Raw genomic sequence first — 20,257 nt, 5'->3', positions numbered from 1 at the left:
ATTCTCGTGTTCTTCTGAATTGAGAAACAGCCATGGTTTTTCATATTTTGAGTTAGTTGATGGTAGACAGCACCCTCTGCTGTTTAGCTCTGTGTATTACCTGAAAGTCAGAGATAATTTTTTGCTCTACCTCAGCATGACATCTGTAGCAAAAGTAAAAGCAAAGGTTTAACTTGTGAAGCTGAATTTATGACTCAGAGGTAAAGCCTTGCTCCAAAAATTTTTTATTGCACGGAAAGGATCATTGCATTGTTACAGCAGAAGGTCAAACTGTTTGGACTTTATGTCTGTTTATTGTCTCTGTATGTTGGCTTTAGTTCCTTGGCTTAAAGATATAAAACTTCACAATAATAATAAAAAAAACAATGTCAATTATGACCATTCTTATTGACATCCAGCCGATTTCCTCCTAGTAGAGGCCTAACTGGTCCCAAAAGTCACATATATGGTTTCTGGTTCCAACCTGCGCATGCGACCGCACAGTCAGGTTCATGACGAGCCATCCACTGGTGTCAGTATAGCGTGGCCACACAGGAAGCCGCTGCTCCCGACAGAAAGCAGTCTGCTGAACCCGTGAGGACGGGTCGCCTGTGTGTGCAAATGCCCCCCAGTAGCACAGCATCCGGTTAGATAGCAGCTTTTCAGCCAGAGACAGGGAGTAGTTGGCCACTGGGGCAGAGTCGAAAAGAAAGGGCAGCTCAGCTCCATGGCAGACATGCTCATAGCAGAACGTTAAACCCGACCAGACACTGGAATCTGAGGCAATGTGGTCGAACACATACATCCACACCTGACTGGCTGCAGCAGTGCCAGCGCGCGCCGACCTCCTGGATGGACACAGAAAGACGTAATCGGTAACGATCTGAAAGGAGAAAAAAAATGGAGAGAAATTAATTGATAAATTCATCACCTTGAGGTGCTATTTATTTATTTATTCATTGGTATATTTACTAAATGGCACATAATCTAAACCTTTTTTGTTTTATCAACAACTTTAGATGACAGATGATAAAGACCTGTTTTTTTTTTCCAGAGTCCTGTTTCTCTCCTGGACTGTGAGCTCTGGACTTTTACTCTGACTGTATGTGCTGTCTTTTAGCCCTCTGACATGAAAACTGGCTCAGAGCTCGTCTGCTCGGCTTTTTCTTTGCCAGACAGAACCACCTATTGAGCTAGTTTACTGTTACCTTTTCTAACATAGAAAGTATTTATAGATCAGCATTTCTATGTTCTTTCTGTATCTTTGCTTCTGTCTCCTTGAACCCCAGTCGGCCTCGGCAGATGGCCGCTCACACTGAGCCTGATTCTGCTGGATATTACTTCCTGTTAAAAGGAAGTTTTTCTCTCCACTGTCGCTACAAGCATGCTTAGTGTGAGGGATTTCTGTCGATGAGTCGATGCAAACAGCTGGTTTTCCTTATATAGAAAACTTTGAATCTGACTGTAGGATCTGGTTGAATTGTCTCTTTAAAGAGTTGGCATGTGTTGTGAAATTGCACAATTTTAATACACTGAATTAAACTGAATTCTAACAGTTCAGCTTTTATTTGGTCTCCTAGTCCTCCTGTAGAAACGTCTGAAACATCCAGTGCCACCAGGGTCCAGGTTTCTCTGCAGTCTGACAACACTAATTAGCAGGATTTGGATGTGAGTGAGCTTGGGACAAAGAGGCAAAAACGGGTGTTCCCTCTTGCCTAAAGGCAACAGAGGTGCAGGCATACTTCTTCTCTCCTGCCTGTTACCTGGAAACCATTGTGCCTTTTTGAGCGCCGTGCAACTTGCTCCCACACAGCTGCATAGCTCACACCTGAACACAGACACGCTTGTCTGTGTGAAGCTAAAAACAAATCAAACAAACATAAATCCTCGCTTTCTGAGTATTTTTAGCCTTATGTTGGCTCTAAACTTTCAAGATGAAATGTAATAACCCAGAACAGGCACCTTCAGGACCTGAATGCTGAAATTCAAGTGGTTATGTTATGTAACAGATTCCTCTCTATCTTCAGCCAGCAGTTAATCTGCTGAAATTTTCTCTTCCTGAAACCATCTGATGCATTACAGTGCTGGGCTACAACTGCAATTAAAAGGTGTTTTAAAAGGATTTAAATGTGAAATTTATCAAGGCAGCAGCCTCCAGGGCTATGGTGACCCTCAGAAACATAACAAGAAGCCCAACAGCCAATATAAGAATATTTATGATCTAATTTTTAATGAACGCTGCAGCCTCAACCCTTTCCTGATAAGCATCATTAGTACTTGGTGCATCCTTCTGTTTATGTGAGCGGCTGCTACTTTGAATAATAGCTTGACAACAGCACCTGGCAGTATTCCTGGGAAGGCCTAGTCCTACAGTGGCTGACGGGTGCAAGAGCGCGGCAAACAACAGAACCAGCTGCAAAACCATATGTGGCACAAACTCTGTAACACGCAAGCACACAAAAACTAAATGCAACAGATAAACATTGCAAACAAAAATGCTGCAATTACTGAGATAGAAGAGGAAAAGAGTATAATTACAAAAACAAACACAAAAAATGCTGCAATTGCATAAAGAAAATGATACAAATACTATATATATATATACAAATACTATATATATATATATAGCTCATTTATATATATATATATAAAAATGCTAGATTCCCGGGGACAGACCCCAATTTGGACCACCTGTCTCCAGAGGTGTAGCCAGAAATAATTTCTAAGGGTGGCCAGGCAATAACCAATGTACACTGAGGGGTGGTTGAAAGTTGATAGGCGCCAGAACCTCAATCTAAACTGTTCCAACAGGAAAATTAACGAGCAAAACGTGTGAGCATGCTATACTCATTTATTTGGCTTTTACTTGTAACTCCAAATATTGTGGTAATTAGCCTTTTTAGTATTTAAACTGGTGAGATAACGACAACAACAATAATAATCATGAGCCACACATTGTCTGCGATGGACTGGCGACCTGTCCAGGGTGTACCCCGCCTCTCGCCAATTGACTGCTGGAGATAGGCACCAGCACCCCTCGCGACCCCACTCGGGACAAGCGTGTAAGAAGATGGATGGATGGATGGATGGATGGATGGATGGATGGATGGATGGATGGATGGATGGATGGATGGATGGATGGATGGATGGATGGATGGATGGATGGATGGATGGATGGATGGATGGATGGATGGATGGATGGATGGATGGATGGAGCCACACATTGTTTGTATATTCAGATTGAAACGTTAAAATATTATGAAAAGTAAAAAAAAAAAAAGAGGGAGTATTTAAAATGTATTTGAGAGAGTAAATTAATACTAGAATGTAAAACATTTATCACTGAATAATGCTTTGAATATGTTTGATTTTGGGTTTAGATCTTATATTTTGTTTCAGGAATAATTTTGTTATTTAAAGGAACTTTAATCATTGTTTCTCTGTGTTTATGTTCAAAGGTTTTTCACCTACTATTACTACTACTGTTCTACTACTATCAATGTTACTATTGTTGATTGAACTTTCAAATAAGAAAGAAAAAAGGGAAGAATCAACTTTGGTGTTCTGAGTGAAATCCTGTGAATTTCTGGAAGCAAGCTGCCTTCTGAAGTGGGGGAAACCTGCAATTTAAATCCCAAACAAAAAAGTGTGAACCACTTGACAATCCTCATAATAATAATCATAATATGTATACTGAGATCGCTGAATGAGTTCTGGGAAGAAACTCCGTTCCGAAGTCAGCTCCCGACCTCACTCCGTCTGCTGAAGGGATCGTTTTAAGGGTTGGAGGGCACTTCCCCCCCTAGCTCTTAACCGAATGGTAGGATCCAAAACGAATGCAAGTGAGAGAAATGGGACTGGGCCTAAACATGTGGAAAGGATTTTGATTGTATTATGTCACTGTTTTAGCTTAGTGTAAGATTGATAGAAGAGGAGAGGAAGATGATTAGAAGACAGTAAAGGAAAATAGAGACACTGATTGAAAGATCAGTTGAAGAGTAGGAAGCAGCTACAAAGAAAAGAAGATGGAGAAGCAAGAAGACAGAAGACTGAATGACCAAATGCCACTAATAAACTATATCTATTGATTCATTTGATTAATCTTAGGAAACAGGAGAAGCACGTTCCTGAATTTCACACTGGATTTTTGCTGTTTGAATATGAATAAATATGTAAAAATGGATGAAAGCATCACTATCTCTGTTTCCTATTTTAGTTTTGATGATTTTTTAAATTCTTTTATCTTCGAGCTGGAAATCTCCCCAGTTTGGATTTCAGAAATCTGGTCACCTTAACTATTGATGGTCCTTTCTCTTTTCTGCAGTTTAGTAAACCACAGCAAAAAAAATGGATTTCAGAAATCCGGCCACCTTAAGCTAGACGCTTGTGTTTTCAAAGTGAAAATATTCAAGGCTCTGCAGCAATCTGGACCCAGAGTCCAGCATGTTTTCAACTTTGCTCTCAGGCTGCAGGCTTCCTTGAGGTTCTTTTTAACTGTAATATCTGGATTCGACTGTAATTAATTAATCAGTTGGGTTCCTTAAAATAAAGCAGAGTATAAATGAAAGGAGCTGGCTGACTTTCCTAACCTGGGTTAACATATTCCTGCGGTCGGCTTCCTTGTAGAGAGGCAGATATTTGTGCAGGATCCTCAGAGCGTGCTGCTTGAAGATGGCTGCGATGTAAACCGTTGCCTCCACCACAGACACTGGCTTATTGAAGACCCCGTAAACAAAGAGCACTCCTTCTTCTGAGGTGGTTCCTGCAGGGGAACATCAGACAAATACGCTTCACGTCTATTGCTCTGAAGGATATCATCGACTTTAGATTTCCAGCTATTGTCAGAGTTCTGACATAGAGCTGTTTTTTAATGAGGACCTGTGGGAGTCTGGCAGAAAACAGGAAAACACATTAGAAACTGCCGTCTATGTCTCTGTGTTTGTGCTGTTCTTACCCAGCAGCAGGGGCTTCTCTTTCTGCCAGTCTCCTTTCTGAAAGGCGCTGATAGCCTGCTCTTTAATCAGCTCTCCATCAATGTGCGGGCCCCACGTCTCAAAAATCTCCAGGAACCTGAACGGGTTCACCAACTTAGAACCTGCAATTATAAACAACATTTTAGGAATATTGGCCGTCCGCTTTATTAATCCAGCTTCATTCCTCTTTGGAAGACGATTATAAAAAAGGGATTATTTTGTTTTTATGAAACAATTTTATCACTTTTGGCAGAAGAACCCCCCTCCCATCCCCCATTAGCACTACAAAAAACTCATTTATACTATTGTAAGATTTATGTAAATGTATTACATATCGAATTTCCCTTTACTTTTTTTTAGACAGTTTTTACACAAACCTATTAAGTAAACCTTATATAATGCATACTCATTACTATAATAAAGCCTGTTTATTAAAAATACATAATCACCAGGTTTATGTATCAATAATTATTAAAGTTTACTTGCTCAAGATTAGTACTAATGACTGTTTTTATTTCAAACACAGAAAGTTTCTCACTTAAACTGCATAAAGTTAACCTGATTAGTATGCAAATTAAACTAATAAACTTTATTTATTTGAAGTAAACAGACTAATTATTATTCTTTTTAAGTGGGTATAGTTTTGTCATTAAGATTTATATTGTTTATTAATTATTTCTTAGTTTACTCCTCTTTGTCGTTTATTTTAGTTATTTCTTTTCAGCGTTTTTGTTATTAATTTAGTCAGTTCTGGAGTTTTTCATATTAATGGTTTTATCATATATTTACATTATTTTTTCCATTGCATATTTGTTATATGAATTTCTCCAATGTCTTCCCCATCCTCTAGTTTTCCCTTTTGTTCATTCCGTGTTTCTTAGTCATTATCTATTTTTGTATCATATTATTTCTTGCCAGCTCTATTGTATTGTTCAGTTTTCTTCTCCCCTGTCATCATTAGCTCCTGTTACTTTCACTCACCTCCTGTGTAACTCTGCTCTGGTTCAATTCAGTTCAGTTTATTTATATAAAGCACCAATTCACAACACATGTCTTCTCATGGCACTTTATTGTTGACTAGATCATACAGTCAAATTGATTCAAAGTTTTCTATCTAAGGAAAAGCAGTTGATTGCATCAACTCATTGACTCAAATGCAATCCCTCACACTAAGCATGCTTGTAGCGACAGTGGAGAGGAAAAACTCCCCTTTAACAGGAAGAAACCTACGGGCAAAACCATGCTCAGGTTGAGCGGCCATCTGCCTGTTAGATTTATATAACTGCTTCCTTCATCTGTACATCTACAAGAAACCATCTCCGCTGCCTCCTCCTCTGCATTTTGGGTCCATCTACAAACTTCTACAAACCCTGACAACTTTATTTGTTCTAAATACATAAACCTGACAGTTATGTATTCACAAAAAAATAAGGTACATCAAATGAATACGTATCCATCATGTAAGGTTTCTTTAAAGAAAATAAACTTGTATTTTTTAGGTTATAAATTTATATAAATCTTGGTGTATGATTTTTGTGGGTGTAGACACTGTTAAAGCAGTAAATAATTGCCATGCAGCAACTACAGTAATTAAGACAACTTTGTTTTTTGTTTTTCAGAAATAAATGTATTTTACCTTGATTTTAAAGGAAAAGTTAAACAATTTACCCATTCAGTAAGATTATTTTTTTAATAAAAATCTCTATTTGGCATATATCTGATTACCTTATCTTAAAAAAACCTATTCCAATTGCAAGGCAAATTATTTACCGGTTTAGATGAAGGAAAAATAAACAAATTTTATATTTCTAGATCAGTATTTGCAGTCCTCTGTTTGACATCCATGATGGTTGAGTCATGGAAGTGTTCAGCAGAAACTCTGAGTGGAGATTCATGACCTCAAGGACCTAAAGTAAGGCGTATAAATTCTACTTTACAACTATGACACTAAAAATAATCTAACTGCACTATAATAATTACTTAAATTGTTTTATTTATTTATTAAATTTTTACTGACTGATTTTTTTTTTTGGTTTGCTGTTTTCATTAAAGGTTATTACTATTGTAGTATATGCGTGCTGTTTGCAGCCCTAAACTATAAATAAATTTTTTTACCTGCAGAGGGACAATAGAAATAATTCCAAGTATTAAATTGGGATTATACAATAAACCCCCAGAATGCTAAGACATTTTTATAGCCTAGTCCCAATTCCTATATATCTAATGATACATGAAAATCTGGGTTATGATGTTTGTAATCAAAATCTCCTCTAAAGTAAAAAGTCACCATGGGGAAACTGGAGGAAGAACACATTCCAGTAATTAGAAAATAGTCCAGGATGGTAAACCTCCTGGTTTACTACGGAAGAGGATTAGGGCCACTGGAAAAATAAAAAAAAGGTAACTGATTTATAAATGTTATTTCAGTTTAATATGGGGAAAAAAGTCAGAAATCTGAGATTAAATTCCGAATTCTCACTTTAATCTCAGAATTAAGATCAGATTAAAGTCCGAATTCTGAGAAAAAAGTCAGAATTCTGAGATTATAGTCAAAATCCTGTGAAAAAAGTAAGAATTCTAACTTTTTTCCCATATTAAACTGAAATAATATTCAAAAATCAGTTCACTTTTTTTTTTCCAGTGGCCCGAATTCTCTTCCGTAGTTTACTCAACTTAGTTATGTAAAAAAAAAAAAAAAAAAAAAAATGTTATTGCATCTGAAATTCTCTTTAAGCTACAGAAATGATCAAAGACGCCACAACATATCCCAACACATCTTTAAGGCTGATTTTTTTTAAGCATTCCAGTAAGCCTCCCCTTTAGACTAAAGGATAAATAAAAATAAGAGAGGAAACTTCTTGCATCTTTTGAATACAATGCAGAGTTTTCACCCTATTTCTTTTAATTTAAAGAAAAAACAAACTATCTTACAGAAAGAAATCCTAGAATTAGAGACACTGATCAATAAACCTGTCAGACATAGATGGATGACGTTCATTTTCTGCTGTAAGGCAATAAAACCCATCAAATGGCTCCTTTAGGATAAAAGTTCAAATTGAACAACTTTGTCTTCTTCTAACTCAGGATAAATAAAAGCTTTTCATCATCTTTTCCAGATAAACTCTTCGTCCTGCCTTGTTATATAACTGTGTGGGCAGCTCTAAATTGGGGGGTTTGCGGCGCCCTACTTGTTTTCATCTGAGCAGCCAGGACGGCCTGCGGAGTGAGAGACAGCAGGCAGATGAAGTCGCTCACAGAGCAGTTGGTTTCTTTAGCAAAGTCTTTTCCCAGCCTCAGGGCATCATGTCTGGGAAAGAGTAGAGATAGAGAGGGGGGTGCAGAGTTAGATGGCAGCTTGAAGCTTTGCCAGAAACAGCTAGGTAGGAAGCTCCTTTGATTAAGTTTAAAGACTCTGAATCTGTTTTTAGCTCCTCCAGATAAGCAAAGCGGGCAGCTTCCTACCTGGACTTGAGGGGGATGGAAAAAGGCAAACTCTGCAGGACGGCTTGTTTAAAGAGAGGTTTGCTGCTCTGGATCATCAGCTGGAGACTCACTGATTGAGCGCCTGCACTTTCCCCAAATATTGTTACCTGACCATAAAACAAAAGAGAATAGAGACTCAAATCAAAGCTCTGGAACAAACATATGGGTTATGTTTTGAAAAATATATATTGAAATATATCGGTTCCCCTTATTCCCTCCTTTGTTGCTCATTGTGAGATCATATAAAAAACATCATGGACATGAGAATAGCTATTTTAAAACACCTCTATAGCTTCTTCCAGTTTTATTATTTTCAAATTGACTTTACAGACCAGATTCTCTTATGAATGTGTGTGTGTGTGTGTGTGTGTGTATGTGTGTGTCTGTCTTAACATCAGAGTGAGGACAATTTTTCCAATTTCACCATCAGAGGACCATTTGTTGCAAAGTGAGGACATTTTGCCTGTCCTCACAAGCTGCAGTATTTTGCTAATGGTTAGGTTTAGGGTTAATGTGTCAATTGGGTTAGGGTTAGGTATGCATTGGTAATGATTAGGTTTAGGCTTAGTTTTAGGATTATGGCATATATAGGGCTGAACATGACTGAAAATCAATGTAAGTCAATGGGAGTCAACACATGGTCCTCACTACGATGGCAGAATGAGTATGGGTGTGGGTGTATTTGGAGGGGGGTGGCGGTTGGGGGTGAAAATATGTAAATCTTAATCTGAAAAATTTGTATTTAAAAATAAATATTTTTTTTATCAAAAAGAGATCAATTAAATAAAAATATAAAATCTTAAAAAGGTTTAAAATATTACAGTTATAAAAATGTGAAAACATAACATCTTTTAAACGATTGAAGATTAAAAAACAGAATTTGAGAAAAAAAAAAGATCAAAATTCAGGAAAGAAAATTTGCGGAACCAAAGAAAAAAAATAATTTCTAAAAAAAAAAGGAAATTGGAGAAAACAGCAAAGTTTTTCTTACAATGTTTTCTTTTAATTAAGAGTTTTAATCTTAAGGTTTTATTTCTGGATTGCATTTTGTTTTTCCAAATTTCCATTTATTTCTATGTTCCATGCTTCCAATAATAACGGAACAAACCTGACTCCATATTTTTGCCTGTACTGTCACTTGCCTTGTTGGGGTCGCCCCCAAAAGCTGCAATGTTCTGCTGCACCCATAGCAGCGCCGCCTGCTGGTCCAAGATCCCATAATTCCCCGTTGCGCTGGACGTAGGATCCTTCCCCGAAACGAGGAATCCAAACGCTCCTTTAGACACAGACCACTTCATGTAATGAGACACAAGCAACTTAAAAAAAATAGGTAATTGCCTCTGAATTCCATGTGACATTTCACATGCCACTGATTTCCCCTTGTTAATGCTATTAAACTGAGATTTCCTCTCTTTTCTCTAATTCAAGCAGAGACTCTGAGGGATCAGGAGAAACTAATTGAGTTAAAGTTTGTAAAACACCCCCGATCTCTCTCTGTCTTACCCAATCGGTAGTCCAGGTTCACAACCACAGTGTGAGTGAAGTTACTGATGAAGCGTCCGTCATACATGGGCTTTGAGGCAGAGCCAGCGATGAAATCCCCCCCATGGATCCAAACCATGACAGGCAGGGGCCGCCGCAGGGGGGAGGTGAAGTTAAGGTCCAGAGGTACGAAGATGTTGAGGTAGAGGCAGTCCTCGCTGACCTGGTTGGGATGCAGGTCATTTCAATTTTAGTTCAATAATTACACATCTGTAGAATATGGACCAAAGTAAACAGAGTCTACATTTTATTTTCAACTGAACACTATTTGGTCTGATTAAAATCCACATTCATGTAAAATTTTGAAGCGAATTCTATCAGTTTTCTGCTTGTGAACTTAAATCCAATGTAAACACATTTCATTGATTGATTGATTGTCTTTATTGATCTCATAGTGGAGAAATTTACTTGTTACATCAGGTTAAATAGTCAAAGGAGAGAAAGAATGTGCCAAAGAAATAAAAAAGTGCATGGGATACAGTGCATTTACATATGACAGCTTTTTTCTGATCTAATGTAAAACTCTTGGCTTGGAGGAAACCGAACACACCTCAAATAAATATGAACAGATACAGGTTTTATTAGACCGATGCTGGTAACGAGCCTATTCGATTCCTGATTTGTGCTGCAGATTTTTTTTCTGGAAATAAATTTTTTAAAAGAGATATTAACAGACGAAGTGACAATGCATGGGTTTTATGTTATCTTAAGGCTTGGCTGCTAAATATGCTAATGAATCAGCTGACGAATGAGTCTCTACCCGATTCGTCCCGGAGCCAGGATCCGTATCATTTGCTCATGCGCAACCAAATATACATCCATGTTACCTTTGATTTATTTTCTAAAATAGGCTTAAATTATGTTTTTCCCTCCCCAAAAAATAGTAAATGTACTTGAATATGATGCGTTAAAGGTTGATAATGTATTTCCTTATAAAATAAATGCCTTAAAATCCTTTCTGTTTTATCACTCGTCTGTGTCAGATCTGTAAAGGAAATGGGATCCTATGCTTCTTGCTTTTAATCACATTTTGACGGACTCCTCTGTCCGATGATGACATCAGACAAGCAATTTAGCTTAGGAAATGTAAAAAGCATCAAAATTGTCTCAGAAAAGTCATAAAACATTTTTTAAATATGTTTACTAGCATTCTTTAGTGAGTTAACGATAGAAATAAGTAATTTTAGAACCATAATTGAATTATTTATGGAATTTATGTGGTTGCGCATATGCAAATGAGCTGAAAACAAAACACAGACTAGACGGAACATTCTGTGTCCCCCCCCCCTACGTTAAAACAGTCACTATATTCACTATATTTGAGTTTTTAAGTTCAGTTTTATTAACAAGGCATAAGTTGTATGGTCCTCTGGGTCTTTTATTGTATTTCGATGTAGTTTTTATTCGTTTTTACCACTTATGGCACGTTGTTAGTTATGTTTATGTTACTGTGCAGCACTTTGGAAAATGCCTCTGTTTATAAAATGTGCTATAAGGAATAAAATGGATTGGACTGGGGGGGGAAAAAATTTTAATCTAGAGAAGAAACTTCATTAAACGTCTTCTGATTAAAATTACTCTCCAAATCTTTGTTGTTGTGTTTCCTGTTTTCTCAGGTTTTTAGTTATTGTTCTTTTTATTTTTTTATTAAATTTTCTGGTTTTCTGCTTACTAAACATGTTCTTTGCTTGCAACAATAATGGCACAAATTTCACTCCATACTTCTACTTCACATCCACGCGTCACTGAGAGAGTCAAAACTATTAATAGATGTTGCTCTGTTTTGTGATGTCTGAATGTCCTTATTTTAGTCTTTCTTCTCTCTCTTCTCCTTAGATACTTCTCCCCTACCTTCCTTCTCTCTGTTCTTTTGTTCCTAGTGTCATTTCTTTCTCATTTTCCTTAATTTTCTTCCATATCTTTCCAATTTCTTACTTTTCTTAGGACCTTACATTCATTTTCTCTCCTCTAATTTCTTTTTCATTCCTTTATTATGTCCTGACTACCTTTCTTCCTTGCTTTCCTATTCTGTAATTCCTTCTTCAGTTCCCTCTTTCTATCCTTTTCCTTCCTTCTGTCTTTCCTTGCATTGCTTCCTCTCTGTGTTAGGGTTAGGGTTAGGGTCCTACCTTCTGTCCTTTCTTTCTTAATCCTTTCCTTCATCCTTGCAACTTTCTTTTTTCCCTTCTTTGTCCTTTTTTGCTGTTTTTGGTCTCCTAGCTTCTGTGCTTCCCTCTCTCCATTCTTTCCTCCTACCTTCCTCTTTATCCTACCCTCCTTCATTCTTTATATTCCTCCTAACAAATCTTTTTTTTTTCTTTATTGTTTTGTTTAAAGGTGTCATGGTAAAACTTCCCTATAATAAAATTGCCATAAAATTCTTGTGAAAATCATAATCATTACATTTCACATCCAGATCTTAGTCAGGTTTGTCTCAAATTCATACATGTATAATTCTCTGTTGTATCTTAATAGAATGTGAAAAATAATTGGGTATCAGCTCTAATTTCTAACATAAATCCTGCAAATAAAGGAAATTTAAGAGTTTCTCACCTTCTTCGGACACTCAGCAGAGGTGGATTCAGTGCAGACCTGCATGCACGCCGCCCGAGGGAAAGAGGCGTCGTAAACCCCAGACCAAGTGCTCAAGGGTCTGGGTGGCTTCCAGCGATAGGCACCAACAGGGGGCTCTGCATAGGGCACCCCATAGAATATATGGGCCTTATCCACTGTGACCCCCCTGATCTGTCCGTTTTTGGTAAACACCACAGGCCCATCAGTCTGACGGAACACTCTGTCCTTACTTTGCTGTACGGCTGCAGGGTCCCTCAGCTCTTTAAGCTCAGGGTCCCTGATAAACGCCTGGCCTCTCACCGGCGGCCCTCTGTAAATATCCCTCAGAAGGCTGATGGGGTCGATGCCATCATTATTTCTCCTCACCTCTGCGGAGCAGAACCTTAACATCAAGGCAGTGAGCAGCAGCAGAAGGCACTGCCAGCTTTCCATGTTGTACCAAGCCTCTCCAAGGATCCTGCTTAGATCCTGATTTGACTTGAATGATGGACCAGATGAGGCAGAGGCCATCCTCTCTGCACAGCCTGTGCATGACTTTAATTTGCTTGTTTATGTGTTAAAGTTGATCGACAAAGAGGCCCTGTGTGACTGCTGAGTCCTGAAATGACTGAACAAATGCATCCAGAACCACTAATAGAAGACCACTGGCCTCTTCTTTGCTTAATTCAGGGTAATCACATTCAGAGATCCGAGGTAAAGGGAAGAATTTAAGCTTATGGAGGGAAAAACTGGCTTGAATCTAGTTATAATATGATGTATCATGTCTTTTATATATATATAAACATATATATGTATTTCCTTCAGTGCATCTGAAATAGAGTATACAGTGCCATCTTCTGGCTTCTTGCACCACAGCACCAAACTGGAAGGTCATCATGGGGCCATCTGCATAAAGGAAGGAAAGGAAGGACATTTTGTCACATTATTAAAGAACATATTTTGGAAATGGTGATTTTAATAATGTCATTTCAGAAATTAAGCTTGGAAAAACGTCTCGAACCAAAACATTTTTTTAAGAGGAACTTTCCCATTTTCTCAAAAAAAAAAAAAAAGAAATAAATCTGTTTTTTTATGGAAGAGGGTTAGTGCCACTGGAAGAAATGAAAATACGGGATACACTATATCATTAAAAGTAAAAGTGTGAAGACGTGACCTCAACTTTATAGCAACTTTTAGGCTGAACTAGAGCAGACACTGATTTCTGATTCCATGATTGACTATAATTACCCCGTGTAAACTTTATATAAAGTTTTAATATAAAATGTTAAATGTTTACAGTATAGGCAAGGTTTGCTGAGAGTGGCCAAGCTCTGATGACACACACAAAAAAAAGTGGAAAACCACAAAGGCCACAGATGCACCATGGACTAATTTTACGCAGGCAAAAGAAAAAATGTTCCAGGTAAACTCCTTTAGTTTTCTCAGTTTATTTTCTCCTCAGGCAAGCAAACAGAAAATGACAAACATTTCCTCCCTGCTTCTATTGCACTGCTAAAAACCTTACGGCCGCCCAGATGCATGCTGGTCCTACCATTGACTGCCTATTTATAAAAAATAATTCACCCAAATTAATCATAACTAACCAAAAACAAATGATCATGACTAAATAACCAGAAAAACATAATCTCATAACAGATATCAAACAATAAAGTAAATAAACGTAGCTAGACAATGCACAAAAAAGAAAAAACTTTGTTAATTAACAGAAAATTATAGGCTCCTACAATATGTGTACGCAGATTATCATGTTAAATTAACAGCTGTAAAAAATTGTTTAATTTATTTGAAGTTGAAAATAAAAAATCTTTTCTTCTTACTGTAATTTGTGATTATATTTTGTACTTTGCTCTTTAAAATACCAAATTTTTAAATTCTGAATTAGTTGTTTTTTTTGCTCTTTATTTACACTCACTAGAAACATGTATGACTGCCTACTTTTAACCTTTACTCCACCAAATATGTGTCAAAGTAGTACTACCCTTACTTGAGTATAATTTTTGACTACTCTATCTATATAGCACAAAAATACCTCTACTTTAGTTTAATGCCATAATCTATTATAAAACACTTCTAATACATGATCAGTTTAATTCAAATTAAATGATTTATTCCGATGCATTCATCCGATGCAGGTCCAGCAGATTCCAAAACACACAAAGTCATTTTTTCTTAAACTAAGTGCATTTGTTCTTGTATCGGTCTCCCCCAGTCACGTGACATTTGTTGCTAAGACGCCGTTTTAGGTGGAAAAGGCGTAGTGTAAACAACCGCAGCATAGCTAAACGAAGGACTAAAGGCCCGTTTACATAGCAGCCTGTCCAAGATAAGTCATTACAGTTAACATAAGCCTGAAAACAGGTGGATTTAGGAAAATCGGTTTCCGCTAGTCACGTGACATTTGTTGCTAAGACGCCATTTTAGGTGGAAAAGGCGTAGTGTACCGCGCCCGAGGTAAACAATTGACGTCACTTGGCGGAGACCGATTGAGGAGGTAAGTGGGACACTTTGCCAATGGAACAAGACAATTTACATTTAGAATAAGAGAAAAAACAAGTGCATTGTCTTATTTCAGGTGCACATTATCTAATTATCTTATTTTAAGAGTAAAAATACTCATTCCATTGGCAGATCATTTTATTTACCTGCTCAAATTCAGGGTAAATACACTTAATTTAAGACATTTTTACTTATTTCTAGATTGTTTTTGCAGTGCAGTTTCTTCCCCACTGCAATTAGACAGCTAAATTTTACGTAAAATGGTTTTTTTTTTTTAATTTGAAAATTTTGTGAAGGTGAATTTTCTTTTTTTAGACTCATGTGTACAAAATGACAAAATAAAATCAAAGTCCAAGTTTTATTCCTCCTTTTTCTATAAGCTTGGTAATGACGTCAGGTGAGGCAGAGCTGTGCACACCTGCCTCTTATTAACAGCCTATCAGTCCATGCAAGCTTCCCAGTTTGGTAAACACACTATACTTTACTGGAAGACAAACAAAATGTAAGTCAATTTTTTTTTTTAAGTGCTTTTAAATTGCACACCACCTTATTAATCTAACATATTTAATGTTTTTAGGAACTCATTAGAATACTCCTTTGTATTTTTTATACTGGTGCCTCATTCGTTTGGTGAGTATGTGCCTACAGGTTCTGGTTCAGTAGAAATTAACTGGCTAACTCTGTGAATGTTTTCTTTCATGTGTTTAAAACCAGGGAGATGCTACGACATGTTTTTCTCAATATGTTGGCTGGACACGGCGGGCGCTTTGAATGGGTCAGTAGGTGTCTTTTATTATTGATGGCGTGTGCTTTTTTTTTTCTTTTTTTTTTGATAACTGATTTAATATTTTACAAAATGGTGTAAAACAGAACAAAACAGGTGAATTACAAATTCTGGTGTTTCAAATATTGAGCAACCAATACACATAACATACATCAACTACACAATGCAAAATTAAGGTAGAATGAGCACTCTATGTATTAATAAATCTATTAAAATCTATAGTTTGTAAGATTATGATTTTTTTTAAAGTATAATGTTTAATGTATTTTCACTTATCCTACAAATGACACAGCAGATGGAAAATAACATTTAACCATTAAGCTTTAAGTACAAGAAAAGAAAGTGTCTCTCTAAACAGTGCATATTTGTTTAAAACAAGCTTGTTTCCATTAATGTAAGTTGCACACAATGGATGGAGCAGCCAGAAATTTACTCAAGACTTATATATACTTTTTTTTATCTCAAGTAAAAGTTAAAAGTACAGTAAAACTTCTCCTAAAACTATTTTTTTTTATTATTATTATTATTATAATTCTTTTTTTTTTTTTTTTTTTACTGTAAATGTAACTGAGAAAATGTATCCACTTTGTAAACTGTTACGTACGGAAAAGGATTAGGGCCACTGAGAATGAAGGAAAAAAAAAAATATATTTAACTGATTTTTAAATTTTATTTCAGTTTAATATGGGGAAAAAAGTCAGAATTCTGATTGAATAGCATCAACTTAGCACTTAGCATCAAGCCGTAGCCATGTCTGTTTTAGAAACTAAACTGTAGCTCTCTTGTTTTAATCCTTACCTTCTGCTCTTTCATTAATGAAATAGCATCATCGGGGACCCGGTGAAGAGTCTGACTTCTGAGATTAAGGTCAGAATTCTGACTTTTCCCATATTAAACTAAAATAAAATGAAAAAATCTGTTAACTTTTTTTAGTTTTTTCAGTGGCCCTAATCCTTTTCCATAAAAACTCCAGGTGAAGTTTGGTTCAGTTTTCAAAAACTATCAAAGTAGAAATATCTACAAATGATACAAATGAATGACATGATTTCAAAATGTAAGCAGAAATACGATTTACAAAATCACTTCGATGAATCTTTTCAGACTAATCCATTCAATTTGGGCTTTTTTTGTTCTTTTTGTTGTTTAAAACGATCTCATTCTGTGAAGTTAGGCAGGATTAGAGGGCAGGGATGATCCATAAGAACAGTGCTCAAATGTATAGTTTTTAAATGGTCTTTGTTTAGTAATTTACCAAGAATATGTAAATTTAATAGAAAAAAATATACAGAATTTGTAGATATTGCAGCTAACTACTTAATGTGAGGTGTTTTTTTTTGAAACTTTTGAAACTATATTTAGTTTAAAGTGAGTGGGCCTCTCAAAATACATACATTTTACACTTTAATAACATCATTTTAATATTTTCATTTAAATCACTGTTTTTAAAGGGATCATTTATCATTTGTGTAAATTATCATTTATTTTATCATATTGTTCAATTCAGCTTTTTTTAGTTTCCACTCAAAATGGGTCATTTGTTTGATTACCCACCTAACCTGCAAGTACACTTGGCCGCCCCTAGGGGGCGGCGACTCCATTGTTTAGCTCTACTTTAAAATGTTCAACAGAAGTCAGTTATAGTCCTATGAAAAAGTTTGGGCACCCCTATTTTATTTCTAAATAGTCGGGTGTTTGCAACAGCTATTTCAGTTTGATATATCTAATAACTGATGGGCACAGTAATATTGAAGTTTATTGGACAAACAGAAAATGTGCAATATGAATTAAAACAGAATTTGATGGGTGCAAAAGTTTGGGTATCATTTTATTGATTTGAATACCCTTAACTACTTTTCACTGACTTACTGAAACACAAAATTGGTTTAACTTCATTAAGATTTGAACTTCATAGCCAGGTGTATCCAATCATGAGAAAATGTATTTAAGGTGGCTAGTTGCAAGTTGTTCTCCTGTTTGAATCTCCCCTGAAGATTCATCATGGGCACCTGGAAACAACTCTCAAATGATCTGAAAACAAAGATTGCTCAACATATTCGTTCAGGGGAAGGATACAAAAAGTTGTCTGAGATTTAAACTGTCAGTTTCCACTGTGAGGAACAATAAGGAAATGGCGGACCACAGGGACAGTTTATGTTAAGCCCAGAAGTGGCAGGCCAAGAAACATATTCAAGGGAAAGTAGACAAATGGTGGGAATCCTCAAGGACAATCCAGAGACCACCTCCAAAGGCCTGCAGCATCATCTTGCTGCAGATGGTATCACTGTGCATCGTTCAACCACTCAGCGCACTCTGCACCAGGAGAAGCTGTATGGGAGAGTTATGCCACAGAAGCCTTTTCTGCAAGCACGCCACAAACAGAATCGCTTGAGATATGCAGAAGCACATTTTGACAAGCCAGCTTTATTTTGGAATAAGGTCCTGAGAACTGATGAAACCCACTGTAAAAATTGGTGGAGGTTCCATCATGCTGTGGGGCTGCGTCGCAAATGCTGGCACTGGGAATCTTGTTAAAGTTGAGGGTGGCATGGATTCCAGTCAATATCGGCAGATTCTTATGAATAATGTTAAAGTTACGAAGTTGAAGGTACCCTGGGGATGGATATGTAAGCAAGACAATGATCCAAAACACCGCTCCAAATCTACTCAGGCATTCATGCAGAGGAGCAATTCCAATGTTGTGGAATGGCCATCCCAGTCTCCAGACCTGAATATCATTGAAAATCTGTGGGATGATTTGAAGCAGGCTGTCCATGTTCGGCGACCATAACGCATAACTGAACTGGATTTGTTTTGCAAAGAATGGTCAAAAATCCCTTCATCCAGGATCCAGGAACTCATTAAAAGCTACAAGAAGCGACTAGATGCTGTTGTTTTTGCAAAAGGAGAATCTACTAAATATTGTCTTTTTGCTGAGGTGCCCATAATTTTGCACCGGTCAATTTTGTCTTAATGCATACAGCACATTTTCTGTTAGTCCAATAAACCTCAATTCAATACTGAAATATTACTGTCAATCAGTTATTGTATGACAAACTGAAATGGCTGTTGCAAACACCCAAATATTTAGAAATGAAATTAAGATTAATAGGGGTGCCCAAACTTTTTCGTATGAATGTCAATTAAGTCCTTGTTAAAAACTAAAGCTTTATCCTGACATCATGGTGCTTGGAAAATTCATTTGACAATTAAAGATATCAAGAACATCTTAAATTCTTTGTACTTCGAAGACAATGTTTCTTATTGTTAAAAGAAAAAAATGGAAGAAAAAAAACACATTTGTACATTTAAATTTGACAGAAAAATCCAAAAGTGAAGCTATTTTTGTAAAAAGGTAACTTTCTTTTTATCACATTTGTTCTTTAAAAATGTTTTTCAGATTTTCTTTTTTAATCTAAATTTGTATTTTAACTATTTTTTTTGGCAGTGGAGTTTTTTTCAAATGTGTTTTTTAAAAGATGTAACATTTTAATTTTTTTTTTCTTCAAATTTCTGTTTTTCAGTTTGCCTCCTTTTCAAATGACACTTTCTTGATCTCGTTCTCTTTGCTTTTTGGGACGGGGCTTGTCTCTGGATGGAAGATGCATTTTTATCTATATGGACCTTAGAGACGTTGTTATTGATCAATGTGCGGGTCAAGATGGAAGGGAAAAGATTGTAGAACTCTATCTAAAAAACAGAAATTGGGGAAAATCTAAAATCTGTAAAAATAAATTAATAAATAAATAATAAAAAAAATAGAATTTGAATAGATAATAATAATAATAATTGGGCTTTAACAAAGTCTTAGAAAATGGCAGTTTACTGTGAAAACTTTGATTAAAAAGTTCTTTTTAGTTCTCTTTCCAGGTTGCATTTTTTTTATCTTCAACAAAAAAAATAATGGAAGAAAATTCAATCCATAGAACATTAGTTTTAAAGAAACTCAACATTAAAATGTCAGTTTTGAGTTGAAAGCATTTGTTTATATAAAGACTGGTTTGGTGTGTGGTTTTTTTTTTTTTTTTTTTTTTTCCCAGGGAGTATGGAAACTTGCAGCTCAACGGCACATCTTTGAACGACATCGTAAAGGTGGGGCGGGTGACCTCTGTGACGGTGTCTCCGGTTGTAGAAAACAAGGTTGCTCTGCAGTTTGGGGACTTTACCCAGACATGGACCATAACAATCAGCCCACGTAAGGAACCAGAGTACATGAGCATGTTTATCAACCTACAGGGGCTGGTCATAAAATTAGAATATCATGAAAAAGTAGATTGATTTCAGTAATTCCATTTAAAAAGTGAAACTTGTATATTATATTCATACATTACATACAAACTCATATATTTCAGATGTTTATTTTGTTTAATTTTGATGATTACAAATGACAACAAATGAAAATTTCAAATTCATCATATCAGAAAATTAG

The 20,257-nt window shown here is 36.3% G+C and overlaps 1 protein-coding gene across 1 annotated transcript; it reads right to left on the bottom strand.

Moving 5' to 3' along the window:
- Nucleotides 1–201: 201 nt before the first annotated feature.
- LOC119781422 (cAMP-regulated D2 protein) lies at nucleotides 202–13,164 on the bottom strand. The gene is made up of 8 exons (XM_038281890.1): nucleotides 12,531–13,164; nucleotides 9,939–10,140; nucleotides 9,578–9,711; nucleotides 8,415–8,542; nucleotides 8,141–8,259; nucleotides 4,934–5,074; nucleotides 4,569–4,741; nucleotides 202–862 (listed from the first exon to the last, which is right to left on the bottom strand). The coding sequence occupies exons 1-8, from the start codon at nucleotides 13,059–13,061 to the stop codon at nucleotides 410–412; spliced, it is 1,881 nt and encodes a 626-aa protein (XP_038137818.1). The 5' UTR covers nucleotides 13,062–13,164; the 3' UTR covers nucleotides 202–409.
- Between the last annotated feature and the right edge of the window lie 7,093 nt (nucleotides 13,165–20,257).

The sequence above is a fragment of the Cyprinodon tularosa genome, unplaced genomic scaffold (genome assembly GCF_016077235.1).
Source record: "Cyprinodon tularosa strain WSP-4 unplaced genomic scaffold, ASM1607723v1 ctg177, whole genome shotgun sequence".
Taxonomy (NCBI): Eukaryota; Metazoa; Chordata; class Actinopteri; order Cyprinodontiformes; family Cyprinodontidae; genus Cyprinodon; species Cyprinodon tularosa.
The sequence above is the reverse complement of the archived record's forward strand: the minus strand, read 5'-3'. Positions and strand labels throughout refer to the sequence as shown.

Excerpts from the sequence above, each read along its gene's own strand:
- LOC119781422 (XM_038281890.1), bottom strand. The coding sequence starts at position 13,061 with ATGGCCTCTGCCTCATCTGGTCCATCATTCAAGTCAAATCAGGATCTA. Across the intron at positions 9,712-9,938 it reads GAACCTGGACTACCGATTGG|GAGCGTTTGGATTCCTCGTT; the intron begins GTAAGACAGAGA and ends CTGTGTCTAAAG. Across the intron at positions 8,260-8,414 it reads TCCATCCCCCTCAAGTCCAG|ACATGATGCCCTGAGGCTGG; the intron begins GTAGGAAGCTGC and ends ACTCTTTCCCAG.